General features: G+C 38.0%; 1 protein-coding gene across 1 annotated transcript; it reads right to left on the bottom strand.

The window, feature by feature from the left end:
• On the bottom strand, positions 1–17,242 carry LOC121728895 (TBC domain-containing protein kinase-like protein). The gene is made up of 13 exons (XM_042117217.1): positions 16,951–17,242; positions 16,507–16,759; positions 16,082–16,298; positions 15,341–15,603; positions 14,601–14,844; positions 14,119–14,280; positions 12,157–12,334; positions 11,549–11,755; positions 10,574–10,761; positions 8,108–8,191; positions 4,571–4,695; positions 3,102–3,273; positions 1–256 (listed from the first exon to the last, which is right to left on the bottom strand). The coding sequence occupies exons 1-13, from the start codon at positions 17,141–17,143 to the stop codon at positions 137–139; spliced, it is 2,406 nt and encodes an 801-aa protein (XP_041973151.1). The 5' UTR covers positions 17,144–17,242; the 3' UTR covers positions 1–136.
• Between the last annotated feature and the right edge of the window lie 2,212 nt (positions 17,243–19,454).

Below are 19,454 nucleotides of genomic sequence, written 5' to 3' on the forward strand. Positions count from 1 at the left end.
CATCACAGTACTATCACAATATAAATATTATACAGTAACTCAACGAAAAATTTTACACTGTTACCTGAGCATAGCTCAGCCTCATAGGACACCTCTGTGACACCTATGTGTGACACCTTGTGACATTTGTGTGACACTATTTACCGCTTTTGTGTGGCACTGTGAACAGGGAGGGTATGTGGGAGTGCAGAGCGGTGACGCCCCCGTGCAGAACGCACACGAAGCTCACCCCACACCGCACCAGGTATTCACTGAACTGCGGACAAAAAAATTACTTCTAGCTACTTGTCACATTCTCGAGCAAGAATTTAAAGTGTAACACACAGACATAGATAATGAAAGATACCGCATGTGTATGTACTTCGCGAATCACGTGCCATATTGTGCTCCCAAACGACGAGCAATGCTCGTCTTTCGAAAGTCTCTTCTTTAGTCTGCTATCGGAATCGGACGTCAATCGGAATTTAAAAAATGCCTAAATGCCTAAATGTGCCGCATTGAGCTGTAGAAATTCAAATAGAAACGTTGGCTTAGATAATGGGCACTTTTCCTATATCAGTACGTCACAGTAGCTATAAAAAAGTGGCACGCTCGTTTTCATTCAAATGGAGTGACATGCGGTATCTATCTTTTTTTTTCTTTTTTTTTTTATGAAATAAGGGGGCAAACGAGCAAACGGGTCACCTGATGGAAAGTAACTTCCGTCGCCCATGGACACTCGCAGCATCAGAAGAGCAGCAAGTGCGTTGCCGGCCTCTTAAGAGGGAATAGGGTAATAGGGGAGGGTAGGGAAGGGAAGGGAATAGTTGAGGGAAGGGAATAGGGTAGGGGTTAGGGGATTGGGCATCCGGTAAACTCACTCACTCGGCGAAACACAGCGCAAGCGCTGTTTCACGCCGGTTTTCTGTGAGAACGTGGTATTTATCCGGTCGAGCCGGCCCATTCGTGCCGAAGCATGGCTCTCCCACGTATAAATCTTGATCTATGTCTGTGGTGTAACAAAACTATTAACTAAGTAATAACACTTTAGGGTGTGTATGTGTCCCTCATATAGAGTTCACTATGAATAATGAAAGTAGCAGCGCTGAAAAAGCAAATTTTTTTGTGATTTGTATGGGCAGAGTCATAATTTTGCCCATACAAAAGTAAAAAAATACTCTTTCAGGGCTGCAACTTTCATAGTGAACTGTATGACCTAAAGTATTATCACTTAGTTTTGTTACACCCGGCACCCCGTATAAGGTGTATGTGTCCCTTGAAAGAGTGGACTTGACTTAGTTCTATCGTCATGAATTTGCTGAATCAAAAATATAAAAGAAGCTTTTTTTGTTTTAACTTTAACAGTAAACTCGACATAATGGCCTGTATTCACTTTGATTAGTGATAAGTGCAGGTGATTATTGCAGGTAATTATAGTAATTAGGGGAAAGTGCTTTAATTTCTCCTAATCACTAATCACATGCACTTTGATTAGAGCGAGGGCAGGTGATAAGTGATTAGGAAAAAATAAAGGACTTGCACTAACAGTCGCTGTCCACACTTACTTTCTTCTGATTACAAATCCCCTGCAACAATCACCTGCACTTATCACTAATCAATGTGAATTCAGGCCATAAGAGATACGTATACACTATGTAAGAAATTCATTCATAGGCTTTTAAGACGACCAAAAACAACAGAATTATAGCCTATTAAGATTGATCAAAAACAACAAATAGCCTATTATGAATTCACATCTAAAATAAGACGGCAGTGTCAATATCCTGGCTCATAAGCATAACGTAAATAATGGACGAAATGGTTCAACGAACTAACGACAAAAACATAATATGGGATTCATCACGAGTCACGACACTATGAGGTGATATTTTGGTATTTATTAGCATTGTTATGAGTTATGACCATAAGCATCACCAGTTTTAGACTAGACGCGGTTTCGGAGTTTTGCCGGGCCATGAAAGAGTGACGTTTTTAGGGTTCCGTACACAAAGGGTAAAAACGGGACCCTATTACTAAGACTTCGTTGTCTGTCCGTCTGTCTGTCTGTTTGTCTGTCTGTCTGTCGCCAGGCTGTATCTCAAGAACCGCTATACCTAGACTTCTGAAATTTTCACAGATTATTTACTTATATAAGTATCTGTTGCTGCTATAACAACAAATACTTACTAAAAGACAAAATAATATTAATACTTATTTTAAAAAACCACGTTTGTTGTATGGGAGCCCCATACAACAAACGTGACATTTTTGCCATTTTTTGCTCGATATACATGATGGCAATACTGATAGGCACCTGAAATGTCCACAAAATACTCAATTGTATTTATACTTTAATGATTAATAACTTACATAGTTGTTTCCATGCACAAGTGTAGGAAAGTGGTACAACTTCAAGAACTGTGCTATTTCGTATTACCTCCAAAACTCTATCGAAAGTATCAGTAAAGCGTCTACCACTTTACTGAATCGACCGACTAGACTCCTTGACTGTACTGACTATTACTTAGATTTTGACTACACTTATGAGTTGACGAAATAGAAAATCGATGATAAAAATAAAAAAAATGTTACATAAATATTGTTTTCCCGCCATTTACTTGACATTGGCCTTGGTTATAATTCTTATAAAGCCGTAGCGCCATATTAAGACGTAAAGAAAAAGAAAATGCGGATTCAGATAATATTATGTGACTTTGGTGAGCCAATACAACTATGACCCAATACGGCGCTTATTATATGGTGTCACATCTTTTTCATTCATTTATTTATTTACTGAGAAAACTCACAGCTGTTTTAAAAATGCAACTATTTTAATTACCATAAAACAATAATTAATAAGTTTCTAATAATAAAACAGCTACATCTAAAGTTCTTATAGAAATATATATTGTTTTAAATAGGTTTTGAGAAAGTTTGACTTCAAACAGGAAGTTTATCAATTCGACCAAATATACTGTTTATGTATGTTCGCGGATAACTTCGTTGTTTACACACCGATTTAGATAATTCTTTTATTGTTGGATAGAAGACATTTCACAGGTGGTACCAAGAAAAAAATACTGTTTGAAGTTGGTTTTCTTCATTAAATTAATATTACTCACCAACTGTGCAGTTTCATCTTCAGCTGACGCAACTACTATAACTTTTTTACTATCCATCGCAGCGGTGAGGGTTTTATAGGCGTTAGGTCCGAGGGTCTTGAGGTCCCTTTGACCGAGTTGCACACCGCTGTAGGGCACGTTTATACTGCCTTCTATACAGCTCTTCTCGTATCTAAATGAAATGTTAATATTTAAAAAAAAAATAGAGTTCGCTTCAGCACGCAGTTCCATCAAAAGATAAGATATTGTGATAATGTTGGCAATGGCAAGTATACAAAATTTTGACTATCTGAAATCAGGCGCCCGATTCACAAGCCTCGTATATCGTTTCGAACGCAGGTCGTCTCACTCGCCTAAGGGCCTGATTACACCTACCGATTAGTGGCGAGATAGTGCCCTCGGCCGAGCACATCAATAATAAACATAACGAGTGCTTGTCCGAGAGCACTGTCTTGCTAATCTACTCGGTTAGGTGTGATCAGACCCTTAGCGATCGAAATGATATTTGGCGCTCGAGAATCGGTCACAGAGTCAAGTGAGTTTGACAGCTGGTGAACTTACGTATACGTTACTCCTAATGACAGTATTCAATATACGTAGAGTATTATAAATATACGCCTCCGTGGTCCAGTGGTTAAGAGCGTGGCACTTGACTCGGAGGTCGTGGGTTCGATTCCCGCGTTGGAAACGTTGGGTTATGAGAGTAAAGGAATAGATAGTGCTCTTGTATACTGCGCACACACTTGGGCACTTTAAAATTACTCCTGCGTACGTCCTGGCCTGGTTCAAATGAAACCGGCCACCGTCACCGAAACCGGTGTGGGGGTATTATTAGAGTATTATAAAATAATATGTAACGAAACGAAACTTGAATAGTTAATACGCTGCGTAAATATCATTATACATATTAGTAAGAAGCTTAGAGTAATGACTTTGCAGGGGGTTCCCAATCTTTTTCAGCCTGCGGCGCAGTTACACGTCACAGTATTTTGTCGCGGCGCCTACGGTTTACCTAGCTATTAGAAAAAGATACTAATAAACATTAACCCGTCGATCGTGGGAAAACGAGACACAGTAGATATTCTATTGTGTCTCGTTCACCGGTGAGCGTATGGGGCTTGATGAATTAAACTGCACCTTTAATGATTATTTGTAATTAGGTACCTATTTATTGGGCAGGTAAATAATAATAAACAAATATTTAATCATCTGCCTGCTTTGCATAATTAATTTTATAATTTTATTTTATAATATATTTTGTGGTTTCGGATAATAATGGAGGATGGCACCCCTCTTGCCTTTCCACGGCGCACACTTTGGGAACCCCTGAGTCTTAGCCTGTGTCAAGACTGCACAAACTGTTTTAGAAGGGTAAGAAGCTAAGAACTAGAAAATGAGCATGACTTTATAGTAGAAGGTAGAGAGTACCATCTATTTGATGCTGTCAGATAGTAAAACAGTAAACTCACAGCAAGTTGGACCGTATGTCGACAGTACAGCATTTGTTCTGGCACGTCAGCGAGAAGAAATCCGACAGACTGATCCGGGGACAGCACTCCGACAGCAACGTTTCTAGGGGTATCTCCACCATGTCCTGAAATAAAACGTATATTAATATTCTAAATGAGAAAATATGTTTGTCTGTTACGTCTTCTCCCGCCACTAGTAAACATTTACGCAGAGTATACATATTATAAGTATTAATTAAAGATCCGCTGTTTTTGTCTGGCTTGTGACGTTCGCAATATGTCAAACAGAGATAGCAGGGCTTGTATAGATATTTAACGTGTCAATATATTTTTTTAGTAAAAGCACAGAATATACATATATTAGTAGTACCAAGCAAAAGGATAAAAGTTGAAGTCACTGAACCGATATAGATAAAATTTGGTATGATGCTTTCGAATGTCCAGAAAGAACATAGGGATAGTGTATAGTCCTGTCCCGAGTTTATCCCGGAAAAATACTAGCTTCGTAACATTTTAGCTCAACGTTTTACTATTCACTAACAATACGCAATATGATAAAAATTATAAGAGTCCGACTTGTACAAAGCTCAAACGGTCTTTATCTTATTACTTTCCAGATCTTAAACCGACTCCAGGAACTACACAGATCCTCCGCTACAGATAATGCACCTACTTCACCTTGCTGAACCAGTAAATAATGACTCATCCCGATCATACTGAGACAGGAGACCAAGGGAGCTCTTCGTAACTTTTCGCCGGTGTAAACGAGATTTTTGTAGTAACGATCAAAGATGCTGATGGAAGATCTAGATTGGAAGGTCCTCTTGTTGTCCTTATCATTTTGCGAAGAAGAGATAGAGAGCGACTGCCAATAGTTTTTTTTTTAGTTTTCTCTTAAAAATAATAATAGATAAATATAAAAAATACAATCCTACTACGCTCAATTTGGGTAACTTTGAATTGCAGTTTAACTTTGAACAATACATTATTATATTGTTCAAAATTAAACCGCAATTCAAATTTCAAAGTTACCCAAAATGACTGCATGTAAAAAATATTTAATAATAGGCTATAAGTACCACTCGTGGCTAATACTAATCTTTTCACACCTCATTTAAAACCTGCAGTTTGGCCGTTACAAGAGCACATACATTTATCGCCAAAATTATTATTTTTAACTTCACCATTAGTAGTCGGTTATAAATAAATACACAATTTGAATATCTAAACTTATGATCATAATCATAATCCTACTGTTTCTGAATTATAACTCACGAGGCACGAGTTATTGACTCGAGCTAAGCTTCGCAGCATGAGCAGCATTCAATTAGTAACTCCATGTGATGTCAGCTTCTATTCATAATTTTTTGGCCTTTATTTTCCAAAAAACATACCATCAACTAACCGTTAGAATCGTACATTATGCTGCGATAAAAGTAGCCTTTTTGCCTATGTCACAAATCACAATCGGTGCAGTAGAGCCTATTCAAATACAAGCGAATGAACAATTATGTTTCTCGTAAAATTTAAATTATAATACATATATCAACTGACTATAATGTGTACTTAAATATAAGTAAGAATAAATAACTTTTTAACTGTCTTTACGGTATAATATAAAACCACCGTATCATTAAACGAACCGGGAAATTAGTGAGGAAGTTATTACTTATGTAAAACACTAGTCAATTACCATTATTAAAAACTTTCAATGTTAAAATATGACACTTACAAAAAGTTGTTTCGCAAATATGTTAAGGTTACAACTAGGTACTTATCGTTTTAAGCACAGGGACTAAAACAAGCGACGACTACGAAATAATGTCTGGTTATATTAAACAATCCATTACTAATATTATAAATGCGAAAATGTGTCATCGACTATCTGTTGCCTCTTCACGCCCAAACCGCTATACCGAATTCGCTGACATTTGGTATGGAGACATTTTGAGTTCCGCGAAACGAAGTATTAATTATGATACTTTTGAAAAATGTACTGTTCCCGCGCGCAGCGCGAAAAACAAATGTTGGCGTAATGGATTTGCAGGCGTCATCTAGTATTAATAATTATTATAATATTTTTAAATTATAGTTAACAGTCAACACGAGCAAACAGCTGACCGTGAGATGGTGACACAAAATTCTTGGTCAATTGTACCAGGCTGGCGGTTCTACAGAAAAGGAAAATGATGGTCATAGCGCTCGCATTGGCGAGCAATACAAGCATTTTTGTGGGACAAATCGTTCGATTTTCGTTATTTATCCGAAGCGTTCGATTAACGCCCACGCGTTTGGGCCGCCAGTGCGAGCGCTATGACCATCATTTTCCTTTTTGCCATTACGTAATTAGACCCCTGTAGAACCGCCAGCCTGGTACAATTGACCAAGAATTTTGTGTCAACATCTCCCGGTCTATGTTTACCGCTCTCCTTTAATTACTAAGGTCGGTTTGTTTACACGCACATATGCATCAAACTACGCTACTTATTTTGCGAACGCGGTCCACTGGCAGACTGCAGTAGCGTATTTTCACTCACACATAAATAAAATTTTATTTTTATTTTGTCCGAGGTAAAATTTAATTTTAACTGAATGCAAATTTCACTCCAGACGACATTAAAAGTAAAATGTCTTCCCACGTAGAGCGTTACTCTAGCACAGACGGAAATAATTTTATTACCGAAAATATTCTATACATCCTCTATTTTTGTCGGAATAAATTGCAAAGTAAACATCACGTTTACAGACTTCAGCCCCCGTTCTTAGGAGCGTTTATTTTTAGCGATTACTAGGTCCTAGGCCAGGGGTCACCCATTAGTTTCGCTCGGGGTCCGTTTTAAGGAATAAAATGACCTTCGCGGTCCACACATTAAAAAAATATTAAACAAATGTAATAACGGAAATTACAAAATTTATTTGTATCAATGAGAAAAGTGACAATAATTGCTACATGTTCATTAGTATGTCGAGACCAAAATTAATTTTTAACGAAGTTAATTTCATGGTCCGCACACATTGGGTCGGCGGTCCGGATGCGGACCGCGGTCCGCCATTTGGTGACCCCTGGCCTAGGCTATTATACGTTTCATTTTGCTCTACGCCACCACTAAACAGTGGCCGCATGGGTCGCTAGTTCAGTGTTTTTGACCCCCGCATTTTTTATCATGTGAGAGATGTGTCAATGTTTATAAATATATACTTATTTTTGTTGAAATTCGCCTACATAATATTTTTAAATACTTATTTTTAATTTTTTTACTGAAATAGTTTTCTCGACCTCTGGCGACCACCTTACAGAAGCTTTGCCCCAGGGGGTCGCGACCCACAAGTTGAAAAACACTGGCCTAGCATAAAGAAGCATAAAGAAGCATATTTGAACTTTTTTTGGTTGACGCGGTCGCGTAGAAATTAGAAAGCCAACATAGGCTTGACATAGCCCGTCCGAATAATAGTACTCTTTATTTCTGAAGCATATAATTTCAACTTTATTTCTCCATAAGGTTTAAAATATACCTTTTAACTGCAAATTGTACATACCATAGGGTCTTTTATCTCTGGTTCATTGGTGAATCTCCGGTAGCAGATACTGCGCGGTGAGCTCCGGCACATCTCGATGGAGTCCTGTGAAAGTAACCATGTTATATGAAGAAATAAATAGCTTTTATTTGACCAAATATTACATGTTACACTTTTTAACATTATAATGCCTCCCACGCCGGTTTCGGTGACGGTGGCCGGTTTCATTGAAATCAGGCTAGTAACGCAGGGGTATTTTAGTGTCACTTGGACAGTTTGCGCAGTACACAAGAGCACTCGCTCTCCCTTTACTCTCATAACCAAGTAGGACGGACGACCGAAACTAAACTGGCGAGGGATTAGGGGGACTTTTTACATGCCCATCCCACGCATAGATCATCTTACTTGTCATCAGCCTGAATTGTCCTAAGTCCTAGCCAAGCATGAAAACAACATGTTTCCAACGAGGGAATCGAATCCACACAATTGCTTCTTCCGCTTAACTCATGGCATGAGTTAAGCGCCATGCTCTACAGCAGGGGTCACCAAATGGCGGACCGCGGTCCGCATCCGCCGACCCCTTTTTGTGCGGACCGAGCTTTTTCGAAGATGAAATTCGTTAAAAATCGGTGTAGACTTACTCATGAACATCTCTAGGATTTAATATCAATAGCTTGCACCAATTTCTCTCCAAACATCAGAGAGATAATTAGCTATAAAAATTTACACTTTTCTAATACTTCTGTGAATTCCATAATAATTACCTTTGTTTAATTATTTTAAATGTGTGGAGTGTGGACCGCGAAGGTCATTTCATTTCTTAATATGGACCCCGAGCGAAACTAATTGGTGACCCCTGCTCTACAGTCTACACTACTGCAACTGGACCAAGGAAAGCAGAGACTTTGGTCGACGAGAAAATAAAATTATTTGTCTATCGTGGGCGAAAGCAACACATTCGAGTGGGAGATACAAGAAGCAATGACTATAATTTCATGTGCTTCCTACCGCTTTAGAGGAAAAGCTATAATGTTTTTCGACAACGGTTCAGTAAATCGGTACGGTATGTACCATTAATAAACTCTATTTACATTAATTATTTAAAACACAGCGTTAAATAGAAATTGCTTGCGGTCATCGACTTACTTATAGCACGTTACATACATAATTGCTATATCGCTTTAAAAACATCTGCAATTTTTTTCATTTTTTACTATGAGTTTGGAATATTTTTATCGTCGATATTTGCGGTGCTGTCGTATCGCAGTTTTGTGTACGTATTTTTTTCTTTCACCTTTAGAAAGCTATAGCTTATACCCTGAGTAACATGGGCTATATTTATTGCTAGTAAAGATTAGGGATCTTCACTAAAACTTAACTAACGTAATCCAAGGTGTAAAGTGCCCTAAAACGTTTTTCGTCGCATGCGCTGCGGAAACTATTGATGAAAGAACAAAAGTATGTTCTACAATATTAAAGAACATATCAATTAGATAAATAAATAAAATCTTATGTCCATCCTTGCGAAGCCGGGACGGGCCGCTAGTTTTGAACAGAAATATATTTTATTAAGCTATTGCTTTTATCGCGGGCTTTAAGCACGGCGTCCAAATCAAGAAATTCTGTAACGAAAAACACCTAAAATTCATCTAAAGTCGTTTCAGTTCAACAGACTTCGTCTCGGTATTAATGCTTGTTGAGTTAGTTCCAACAATTCATAATAGATGGCGGTGTTTGTCAGCTAAATCGCGCTATAGGTTGTGCGTTTTATGATGATATGCGTGACACATTATAATTGACAATAGTAGGGAAGTTACCTAACAAAAATTAATCGATAGTATAAAAATATCGAATCACTTAATCGAAATTATTGATTTCGCACTGACATTTCAGTGGTGCCGGCGATTTAAGATGGCCCCCATTTTTTATCGATTTGATTTTGATTCAACCGAGTCAATCTCTATTGACATAAGTTCCGTTTCATGCATATGACATTTTTCAAATGTTTTCGTAACAATAATTTTATACTCCTATTTCACAGTTAATATTTATAATTTTTATTAATAAGTTAGCATTTAGCCTCTTTTCATTTTTATTCATTTACAATTATAGGAAACATTTGTTTTTGTAGATGGAAAATAATTTATTGCATTTTGTTTTTTTTGTTTTCTTATAAAAAAAACCCGTAGCAAGGAACATGAAAACTGTCACCCATATCATCTTAGAACGCACAAACTATAGTGGTAACATGATTTCATTTTTATAAGTGGTAAGGATCTTCTCAAGCTAGTTTTTCACCACAAGGCTGCTAAACGGCAGTCTCCTTACCGACGAAGCTAACACAGCCCTCTCACACAGGGCCGCTAGCGTAGACCCATTCGAAAAAAAAATCACGCTAGTTTATTTTTGGGTAATTAATACATAATGCTATTCAATAGCTTTACCGCGGCAGTCCTCGAGTGCCACATGTATTTATATTATTCATACCTGTACACACTCTCCAATATCCAGCTCCGGTAGATCGGAGAACAGTAGAATGCACTCGTTGAATCCGGACGGCAGTAGCTGGTCCCTTAGACGCCTCAGTAGACCTACGCCGATGAACGGGGCGAGCATAGCGCCCTCTACCAGTAGAGCGTCCCAGAGGTGCACTATCTTGTGAAGCGGAAACACATCTGAAGAGAATAGATTTTGTTTTTATAAAATAAGGGGGCAAACGAGCAGACGGGTCACCTGATGGAAAGCAACTATCGTCGCCCATGGACACTCACTACATAAGAGCTGCAGGTGCGTTGCCGGCTTTTTAAGAGGGAAATACTGTTGGTGACAGTTCATTCCAGAGTTTATGTATGGACAAGACTTTCCGCGCGGCTTTATATAACTTCACGGAAACCGTATATTTTCCCTTTAAAAAATAGCCTATATGTCTTTCCACGTGTTTTAGTCTATATCTATGCCAAATGACATAAAAATTACTCCAGTAGCTTGAAAGATAAGCAATGTCAAATAATTTTCTCCGTTTTTCACATTTTCCTCTGTTTTTTTCTCACATTGGTCGTAGCGTGATGTAATATAGCCTATAGGCTTACCTTCCTCGATAAATGGGCTATTTACTACTAAAATACTTTTTTATATCGGACCATTAGTTCCTGAGATTATCGCGTTCAAACAAACACTCTTCAGCTTTACAGTATTAGTAATTATAATATTAGTAATTGGTATAGATCAGCCTTTCCCAAAGTGGGCGATAACTCCCCCTTGTGGGCGCTGAAGGCCTAAAGAGGATGTGGGACCCAGAAAAAAAAACGGAGACGTTGTGGAGACTGTAGAAGCTTTAATTTAAAAGTAGGTGAAACAAAGAGGGCGCCAAAAATTTTTTTATTTCGAAGTGGGTGGTAGTCGGTAGACAAAATAAGTTTGGGAACCCTTGGTATAGATGAAGTAATAAGTAGATATACTCACGGCTAAACATAGTGAGGAACCATGGTATAGCGAACAGCTCAGGCACGAAGCTGATCTCATGAAGATGTGTGGCCAGCACGGGCTCGTGGTAGGCAGTCGTCTGCCAGAACTTAGCCAGGTACTCCTTGATCACCGCGCTGTTGTCCTTCAGGAAGAAGTTGTTCAGATACTTCGGTATGAACGCTGAGAGGCAGGCGAACGCGCGAGCTGTAAGGAAGAATTTATGTATAGGCCGTGGGCGGCAGCGTCCTAGGGCGTCCTAGGATGGGGGCTAAGTTTGTACCATCGAGGACATTGATTCCTACGCAATTGACGGACCAACGAATTTTGGTCGAATCATGACAATTCAATGTTAATTGTTTGATGTAAGTTGTAACTCGACCAAACTACGTAGGTCATTGCATATAGTCCGGTCTCTAGTTATGGTTTTCTGTGAGAACGTGGTATTTCTCCGGTCGAGCCGGCCCATTCGTGCCGAAGCATGGCTCTCCCACGTATTAACTATCTTCCACTCACGTCTTCAAAATATCATAGAATACAATAAAAAAAAACACTCGATCCAAAGCATCGCCGCGTAGTCTTGAGCCCGAGCGACAGAGACAGCCTACCTTCGTTACAGAAGTTGAGGTAGAGGAAGGGGGCGGTGAGGGAGTCCAGGCCCTGCCAGTAGACCAGGCGCGGGTTGGTCAGCAGCCAGGCCTTGAGAATCCGCCGCAGCGCCGCGTGGCCCGCGCGACCCGACAGCAGCCAGCAGTACTGGTGGCAGCGAGGAATGTCCACGTCGATCTGTACATATGCAGTGCCGTAACCATAACATCCGTGAAAACCGGCGTGAAACAGCGCTTGCGCTGTGTTTCGCCGAGTGAGTGAGTTTACCGGAGGCCCAATCCCCTACCTTATTCCCTTCCCTTCGCTACCCTTCCTTTCGCTAGGGGAGGGTAGCGACCCTCCCCTATTATCCTATTCCCTCTTAAAAGGCCGGCAACGCACCTGCAGCTCTTCTTATGCTGCGAGTGTCCATGGGCGACGGAAGTTGCTTTTCATCAGGTGACCCGTTTGCTCGTTTGCCCCCTTATTTCATAAAAAAAAAACCGGGGCCCGTGGCAAATTTGATGGGGCCCTATCAGTAACAATCGTCACGTTATTCGTTAATAATAAAAAAATGTATAAAAAATTTCTGACCTCACGGCCTCTTGGGCCGAGGCCCTTTTAGGTCTGGGCCCCTGGCATTTTGCCAGCCCTGCCACCTGTTACGCCACTGTACCTACATATTAATAATTTTATTACATACCAGTTGGCATCCATAATGATTATAAGTGTAAAAGTGTCTGTCTGTTACATCTATGTCAATGATGTTTTATTAAAGATGGCGTATGCTCATACAAAGCGGTCCTCAGAATTTGTTCCTGTACGAAATATAAATACCTACCTCTTGTATATCTATAAATTACAACAATGAATGCGACAGATAATACGTTACGAATGATATAGAAAAGGATTGCTATACTTTTGAGTTGCACATCGGCACGCATGCGCGATTAAAATGTCACACGATTATCTGTCCTTATCACGCTGCAGTTGTCGTCCGTATTTTCTATCCTTTTTTAGTTAAATTTTTTGCATCAAATTATTTGTCGATAATGTTGGAAAATTTCCAAATAAAAATTAATTACTAGATGTTTTCATGTACTTACTTGTGATACGTAACTTTTTCATCCTTTTTTACCTTATAACTATAATTTTTGCATTTCCTAAAAACGCAGCTTGGCATTTTAAGTCAAAAACGTGACACAATGATATTCTAACGTGACACCTCGTCGCTCACTCACCGCCAACATGCAACTAATTCAAAAGAAGGGACTTACCTTCATTTCGCCGTATCAGACTGTACGCGCTAGTGCGATATCTACCTTTTTTATAATAGAATATCATAGATCTATGTGTACAAATGTGACTTGAGGCATCTACAATAATATTATTTTAAATGCGAAAGTGTGTATGTAGCTGTAACTTTTTTTACGGTTTTACAGCCAAGAGGATTTTCATGCAATGTTAGTACGCAAATACTTTGGACTCCTGGAAAATTGCGTTTACGCAATAAACAAAATTTTACGCAACAAAATCAAGGCAAAATCTAGTAGGTAAGGATCATATACTTTGAACAAGATAATCTTGAGTTTCAGACATAAAGTTAATATACCTAGCGGAATAGAGCAACAATCTCGAGCTGTCAAACGAAACCGAAATTGGTTTCATCAGTGTGTAAAAATATGTGTACGTATACACTTACACAAGCATGATTGAACATGAATTCTATGAGATCAAATTTTCAACGGGCGGCACGTGCCGACTGGACGTCAAAAAAAGAGTGCTGCTGTCATGTATCACACGTCTCTTTTTACCACGCAGTGTTGCTGATAGTTACATCTCTATTGCTCAGGCCTTTGTTTCTCTATTCCGCTAGTTATATTAACTTTATGGTTTCAGACAGATCAAAACTAGCATTAACCAGACCATAATATGTACGTACATAATATCTGCCAACTACCTATGAAATAATTTCTTAGTACCTGTCTATCAGTAGGAGTAGGAGTCTCCTTATCGATCCTCTCATATTGATCCTCGATGTCACCTTTGACCCCGAGCAGGGCTGCCCAGACATCACCCCGGAGCAATGGAGGTATGTCTACTTCTGCCTCTGCTCTTATGTATTGAGCCATGTATGGATAACCCTGTAATATTATTGATTTTACTCCTTTAATAGATTAAAAAAAATGTACCAAAAGCGAGGAATTTTGCATAAAGCCTAAAGTTTATTTTTCTTACGCCTACAATAATATTGCTATCGCAGTCTTAATCACCAGAAACAAGACTGCATTACCATTGTATGCAAGTAAAAAAGCTAAGTAGTGTAAGGCCTTATGCAGAATTAACGTCTGTTTGTTGACTTGCGTATAGATTTTTTTTTAATTCCATTAAATTAAAGACTTAGGAAAAGTAAAAAAAAACTATTTTTTATGAAAATAAAAATCATCTTTTAAATTTAACTTACATGTAGCAATCTTTGAAACCATATCAGTCTGTGGAACTGGTACTCTGTGTCTCGTTCTCTAATAATCTTGGGTAAATGTACAGCGTCATGTAGCTTTCTCTTCTCGTGCATGAGAGGGTAGAATTCTTGTGGTGGGATATGGCTTAGTCGGTTCTGAAGTAGATTCCAACTGTACTTGGCTAGACGGCGGTCAAACAACGCCCCAGTCTTACCACCCACTGTGCAACCGTCTAGTAAAAGTGCACTGAAAAATGTTATTTTGCATTATCAGAACATAGTAACACTAAAAAAATGCGAGTCGAACTTGCACTTGTAGAGTGACAAATCATTATAGAGCAAGGCCAAATATGTAGTGTTTTTTGGTATTTGTGGTATTTTTAGTATAGAGGCAACAAAAATACACTTTACACATTCCGTAACAAATTTTAGAAGTCTAACTTAAAGGTTCTTTAGTTACAGCCGGGAGATAGACAGACAGACAGACAGAAGAACAGATTTTTAGATTTTTTTACCTGAGATAAATTAACCCCCTCACTAGTAAACATTTTATTTAGTAATAACTATTTATTGTCTGGTATCTTCGCCTGTCGTGTGACTTTTTTAATTTGCTAGACAAGACAAACAGACCTTGTTATCCCCTGTGTAAATACTTTCAGTAGTAATGGGGTAGGTTTATATAGGAATTTTCCTAAAAATATAAAGCTAAATTCAAATGCAGAACAAACTAGAATAAAACTTACATTGGCATGGAAAGTATCGGTGGATTATTTTTGATCAAGCCATTCTTCTTTAACTCCGCCTGAATATCACCACCAGCTAACTGCCACAGATGGTACAAATATTGTATTTTGCAACCCATGAGACCTCTTGGTCTTTTTACTTCCACCATCTCTTGACTGTTCATTTGAGTTAAATCCTCCACTAACTCTGAGAATGTTGCTCTCTCGTTTGGATAAATTTTGAGACATTTTTCTATTAAATTTTTAATATTCTCTGGTAAATTCTGAAAAATGTAATGCTACATGAATAAAACCTTATTTTCAGAAAAAAAATTTGATCAACTATATGTACCTATAATATGTATAAGCAATGGATTACGTGAGTAACATTGTAAAAATATTGGATAGTCGAATTATTATGTTTACACATAAGAAGTGATGTAAAAAAATAAAAATAAATCTGTTATAAGCCTGTAGACACTGATGTAGGTACTTTTATTAAGGTGTACCATCTTGTGTTTCAAATACTCAAGTATTTGATATTATGTAACAATAATAATACTTCAATGTGCTACCACTTAGCCCAGCCATAGACCAATCTACTGCTCTAGAGCGGACACATTGAAATTTGTACCAACCGCTCAAGAACTGTTCAATTGGTCCATGTATGGCTGATATGAATTTAGTTTGAAAAGTGCAGATTGGCATGTGGCGACCACATATTGCAGTTGGTTCTCGACTGCAAAATGCGGCCTTACTGACCTTATAGGCCTCTAAACAATCATGTTCCCGAGCTATCCTCTCAGCAGGGTTTCCAGCATGAACTAGGGTGAGTATTCTCCGCAGTGTAGGACCTGGTTTTAGATTACTCCATAGCTTACCAATGCAAAGTTCTAGAATAATAATACCAAATGTCCAAACATCAGCCGCAGGACCACCTCCGTTTAATATTGTCTCCGAACTTAGGTATTTTGGCAGGCTAAAACAATAAAAGAATGTAGATATCAAAAATTACAATTAAGTATTCATGTCTTCATTAATTTTACATATTTTATCTAAATGTAATATAAAAAATAGTTCTGGTTGAGCAGTTTACTATAAATAAAATTGTTTGATTTCACATTCTTGTTTTCATTTAGTTAAATTGAATGGTAATATTTTTAAACTTAATAATATAAAGACATTACCCAAGAGGAAAAGGGACTTCATTCCCAGAATTTGTCATATAGTACATTCCATAATTGAATAGTTTTACTCTGCCATGCTCATCTAGTAAGATGTTATCATCGGAAAGTGTTCTGTGTGTTATTTGTAGATCATGCAGATAAGCCATTGCAGTCGCTACTTGCAGGCCAATATTAATGATTTCTTCATGTGAAAATTTATATGTATATTCTGATAATGATTTTCCTATTATTTCAGCCACAACTATAATTCTCTCTGAAAAATTCACAAGGTGCTATAAGTGATTTATGACTTATCATAATATGATTTCATAAACATTAACAAACGTAACATTAAAACAGTAAATAAAATCAAATTAAGAATTATTCGTTGGAATATTTTAAATCCATTATTTGTTTGGTAGGTGGATACTTAGGTCTTAGTAGTTAGTACATAAGTAAACATACCATGTTTTCCTCGTATAATGTCCAAGTAGGTGCACAAATTTGTGTGCTCTATAGTTAGAAAGCGTTGTGCTCTACCGAGAATAGTTATGGAGCTGGGAGTTAAAGGCAGCCCATTGCTTCCACAGGTTTCACCCGGATGATTTTTCGCGAAAAAAGTGCACGCAGCAATCTTGTGATTTTCGTTTTCACCCATTTTTAACTTACTACTCAAGTAGCTACTGTTAAACAAGTTTTTCTTCTCTTATAATTTAAGATTACGGATATTTTACACAAAAGTACAAAAATCCAATACCACCAAAACAAAGTTCAATTTGTTTGCCGTTTGTCATCTGTCATACTTGTTCCTTTTTTTCTTATAATGGCACTTCGGCTATAACCATGGTCATTGTCGAGTATAATATTATGGCGGGAAAACCATGGGAAAACAATATTCTTTACAATTTTTTCTATATTATCGTCAGGTCAGTCAGGTCTAAAGTCTAGTCAAAGTCTAAGTATAAAGACAATACAGTCAAGAAGTCAAGTCGGTCGATTCAGTAAAGTGGTAGACGCTTTACTGAAACTTTCGATGGAGTTTTGGAGGGAACCAATGATGAAATACTCAAACCAGATATGTTACTACTGCGCGCGTTGTGAAGCTTCAAATACGGTCCAATTGGGCCGTCTGTTGCTTAGTCTGCATCGAGCGCAGTCACGAAAGTGCCGCGTCTTGTCTTACCTGAATAAATTGAAAATGACGTGTACCAATTATGACTCGAAAGTAAACAAAACACATGGAATCTCTTACCACATGTCTTGACTACAATAATTACCTCGATTATTTACATTTTCAATTATTTTTTCGAATAATCTGGAAAAAATCGAATTTTCGTCATAGCTCAGGCGAAGAAAGTGACAGCGATACGATTCGACGTTTAAAAATAGAACTGTCTCTTTTATGTAAATGGTTTTTCGTATCTTTTGTTTCACTTATCTGTCAAATTTGTCAATGTCTGCTGTTGTATATGTACTTGGAAATAAACTTCGTAATCGGCTGAACTTATTTTATTAATAACACAGTATTTTACACTATTGTATTATATCAATGCACAATGGAGAACGGGGAAAATATATAATAGAAAACGCTGGCTGTCAAACGTCATTTGTCAATCCTTGTTTGACACTTGTCAGATCCTTGACATAGAGTACAGCATAGTGCATTAATTATAAGTGTTACCCTAACACTCTCCCACGTTATATAGAATGTTTAAAGGTCCAATCTGGTAGGTGCCTTTCTTATGCGAGTACTGCGACGTAACACAGTAGGTGGCTGCTCTATATTTTCCTTGGGCCGGGTAGTAGGAGGCTGCTCTATATTTTCCATAGGCAATTCCGCTCTGAAGAGATGCAAATGTTTCTAAAAGAAAATGGAATACAATCAAAATTTACTGCACCTTTTCATCCATCTACAAATGGACAAGCAGAGAGATATGTGCAAACTTTTAAACGGAAGCTGAAAGCTATGATAAATGAAAAAGGAAGCCTACAGGATAAATTATCGAAATTTCTAATGGCCTACAGGAAAACGCCGAATACTACAACCGGAATCAGTCCTGCTGAAATGATGTTTAAGAGATTATACCGGACACGAATAGATTTAGTGAAGAGAAATTTATGTACTGAAATCAACGATAAGAGAGAAGAATTGTCGGACAGAAAATATTTTAAAGAAGGGGACAGAGTTCAAGTAAGAAGCTATAATGACGACAATAAATGGAAACTGGCGACGAGGATCGTAAAAAGTGCCGTGGATGGAAGTGGATAAAATATCACGTACGGTACCCATGCGCTCCATACAACCCTTTACTCCCATGATCCAGGGGCTCCCAGTCCTGTGATGATAGCCCGCTTCACAAATTTTCCCATCTTCATTTTCAGCAAACATACATATCCAAATGGAAAATCAATTGGCACAAGTTTTGGCACAAATGGCCGAAACCATGCGCGGCTTACAATTACAACAGGCGAATTTACAACAATCACTGCTAAGTCAGGGTAAGCAAAGCACCAATATGAGTGGCATTAACTTGCAGCCCTATGATGAAATAAATGAAACTTTTGAAAGCTATATTCAGCGTCTTCAAAATTACATTACATTGAAAAATGTTTCTGATCCTAACATCAAATTACAGCTATTCCTAAATTGCATTGGGCCAAAATATTATCAGGTTTTAAAGAATTTAACTGCTCCAGATACCCCGGAAAACAAAACATATGAAATTTTAATCGATACTTTAAAGAATTATATAGCTCCGGAACCTGGAGAAGTTGCCCAACAACACAAGTTTTGTCTCAGAACACAACAAGAACATGAATCTCTTTCTAATTATGTATCAGCATTAAAAGCTCTTGGTGGAAAATGTAACTTTGTATGTGGAAGCTGCAAGAAATCTACATTTGAAACACACCTGCGTGTTCAATTTATCAGAGGGTTACGCAGTTCAGAGATTAAAGAAATACTTTTG

Source organism: Aricia agestis, chromosome 7, assembly GCF_905147365.1.
Source record: "Aricia agestis chromosome 7, ilAriAges1.1, whole genome shotgun sequence".
Classification (NCBI taxonomy): Eukaryota; Metazoa; Arthropoda; class Insecta; order Lepidoptera; family Lycaenidae; genus Aricia; species Aricia agestis.

Coding starts and splice junctions, on each gene's coding strand:
- LOC121728895 (XM_042117217.1), bottom strand. CDS start 17,143: ATGGGTGAAAACGAAAATCACAAGATTGCTGCGTGCACTTTTTTCGCG. Junction 12,335..14,118: donor CTACTCCTACTGATAGACAG/GTACTAAGAAAT, acceptor GCATATGTACAG/ATCGACGTGGACATTCCTCG. Junction 11,756..12,156: donor CCTCAACTTCTGTAACGAAG/GTAGGCTGTCTC, acceptor TCTTCCTTACAG/CTCGCGCGTTCGCCTGCCTC.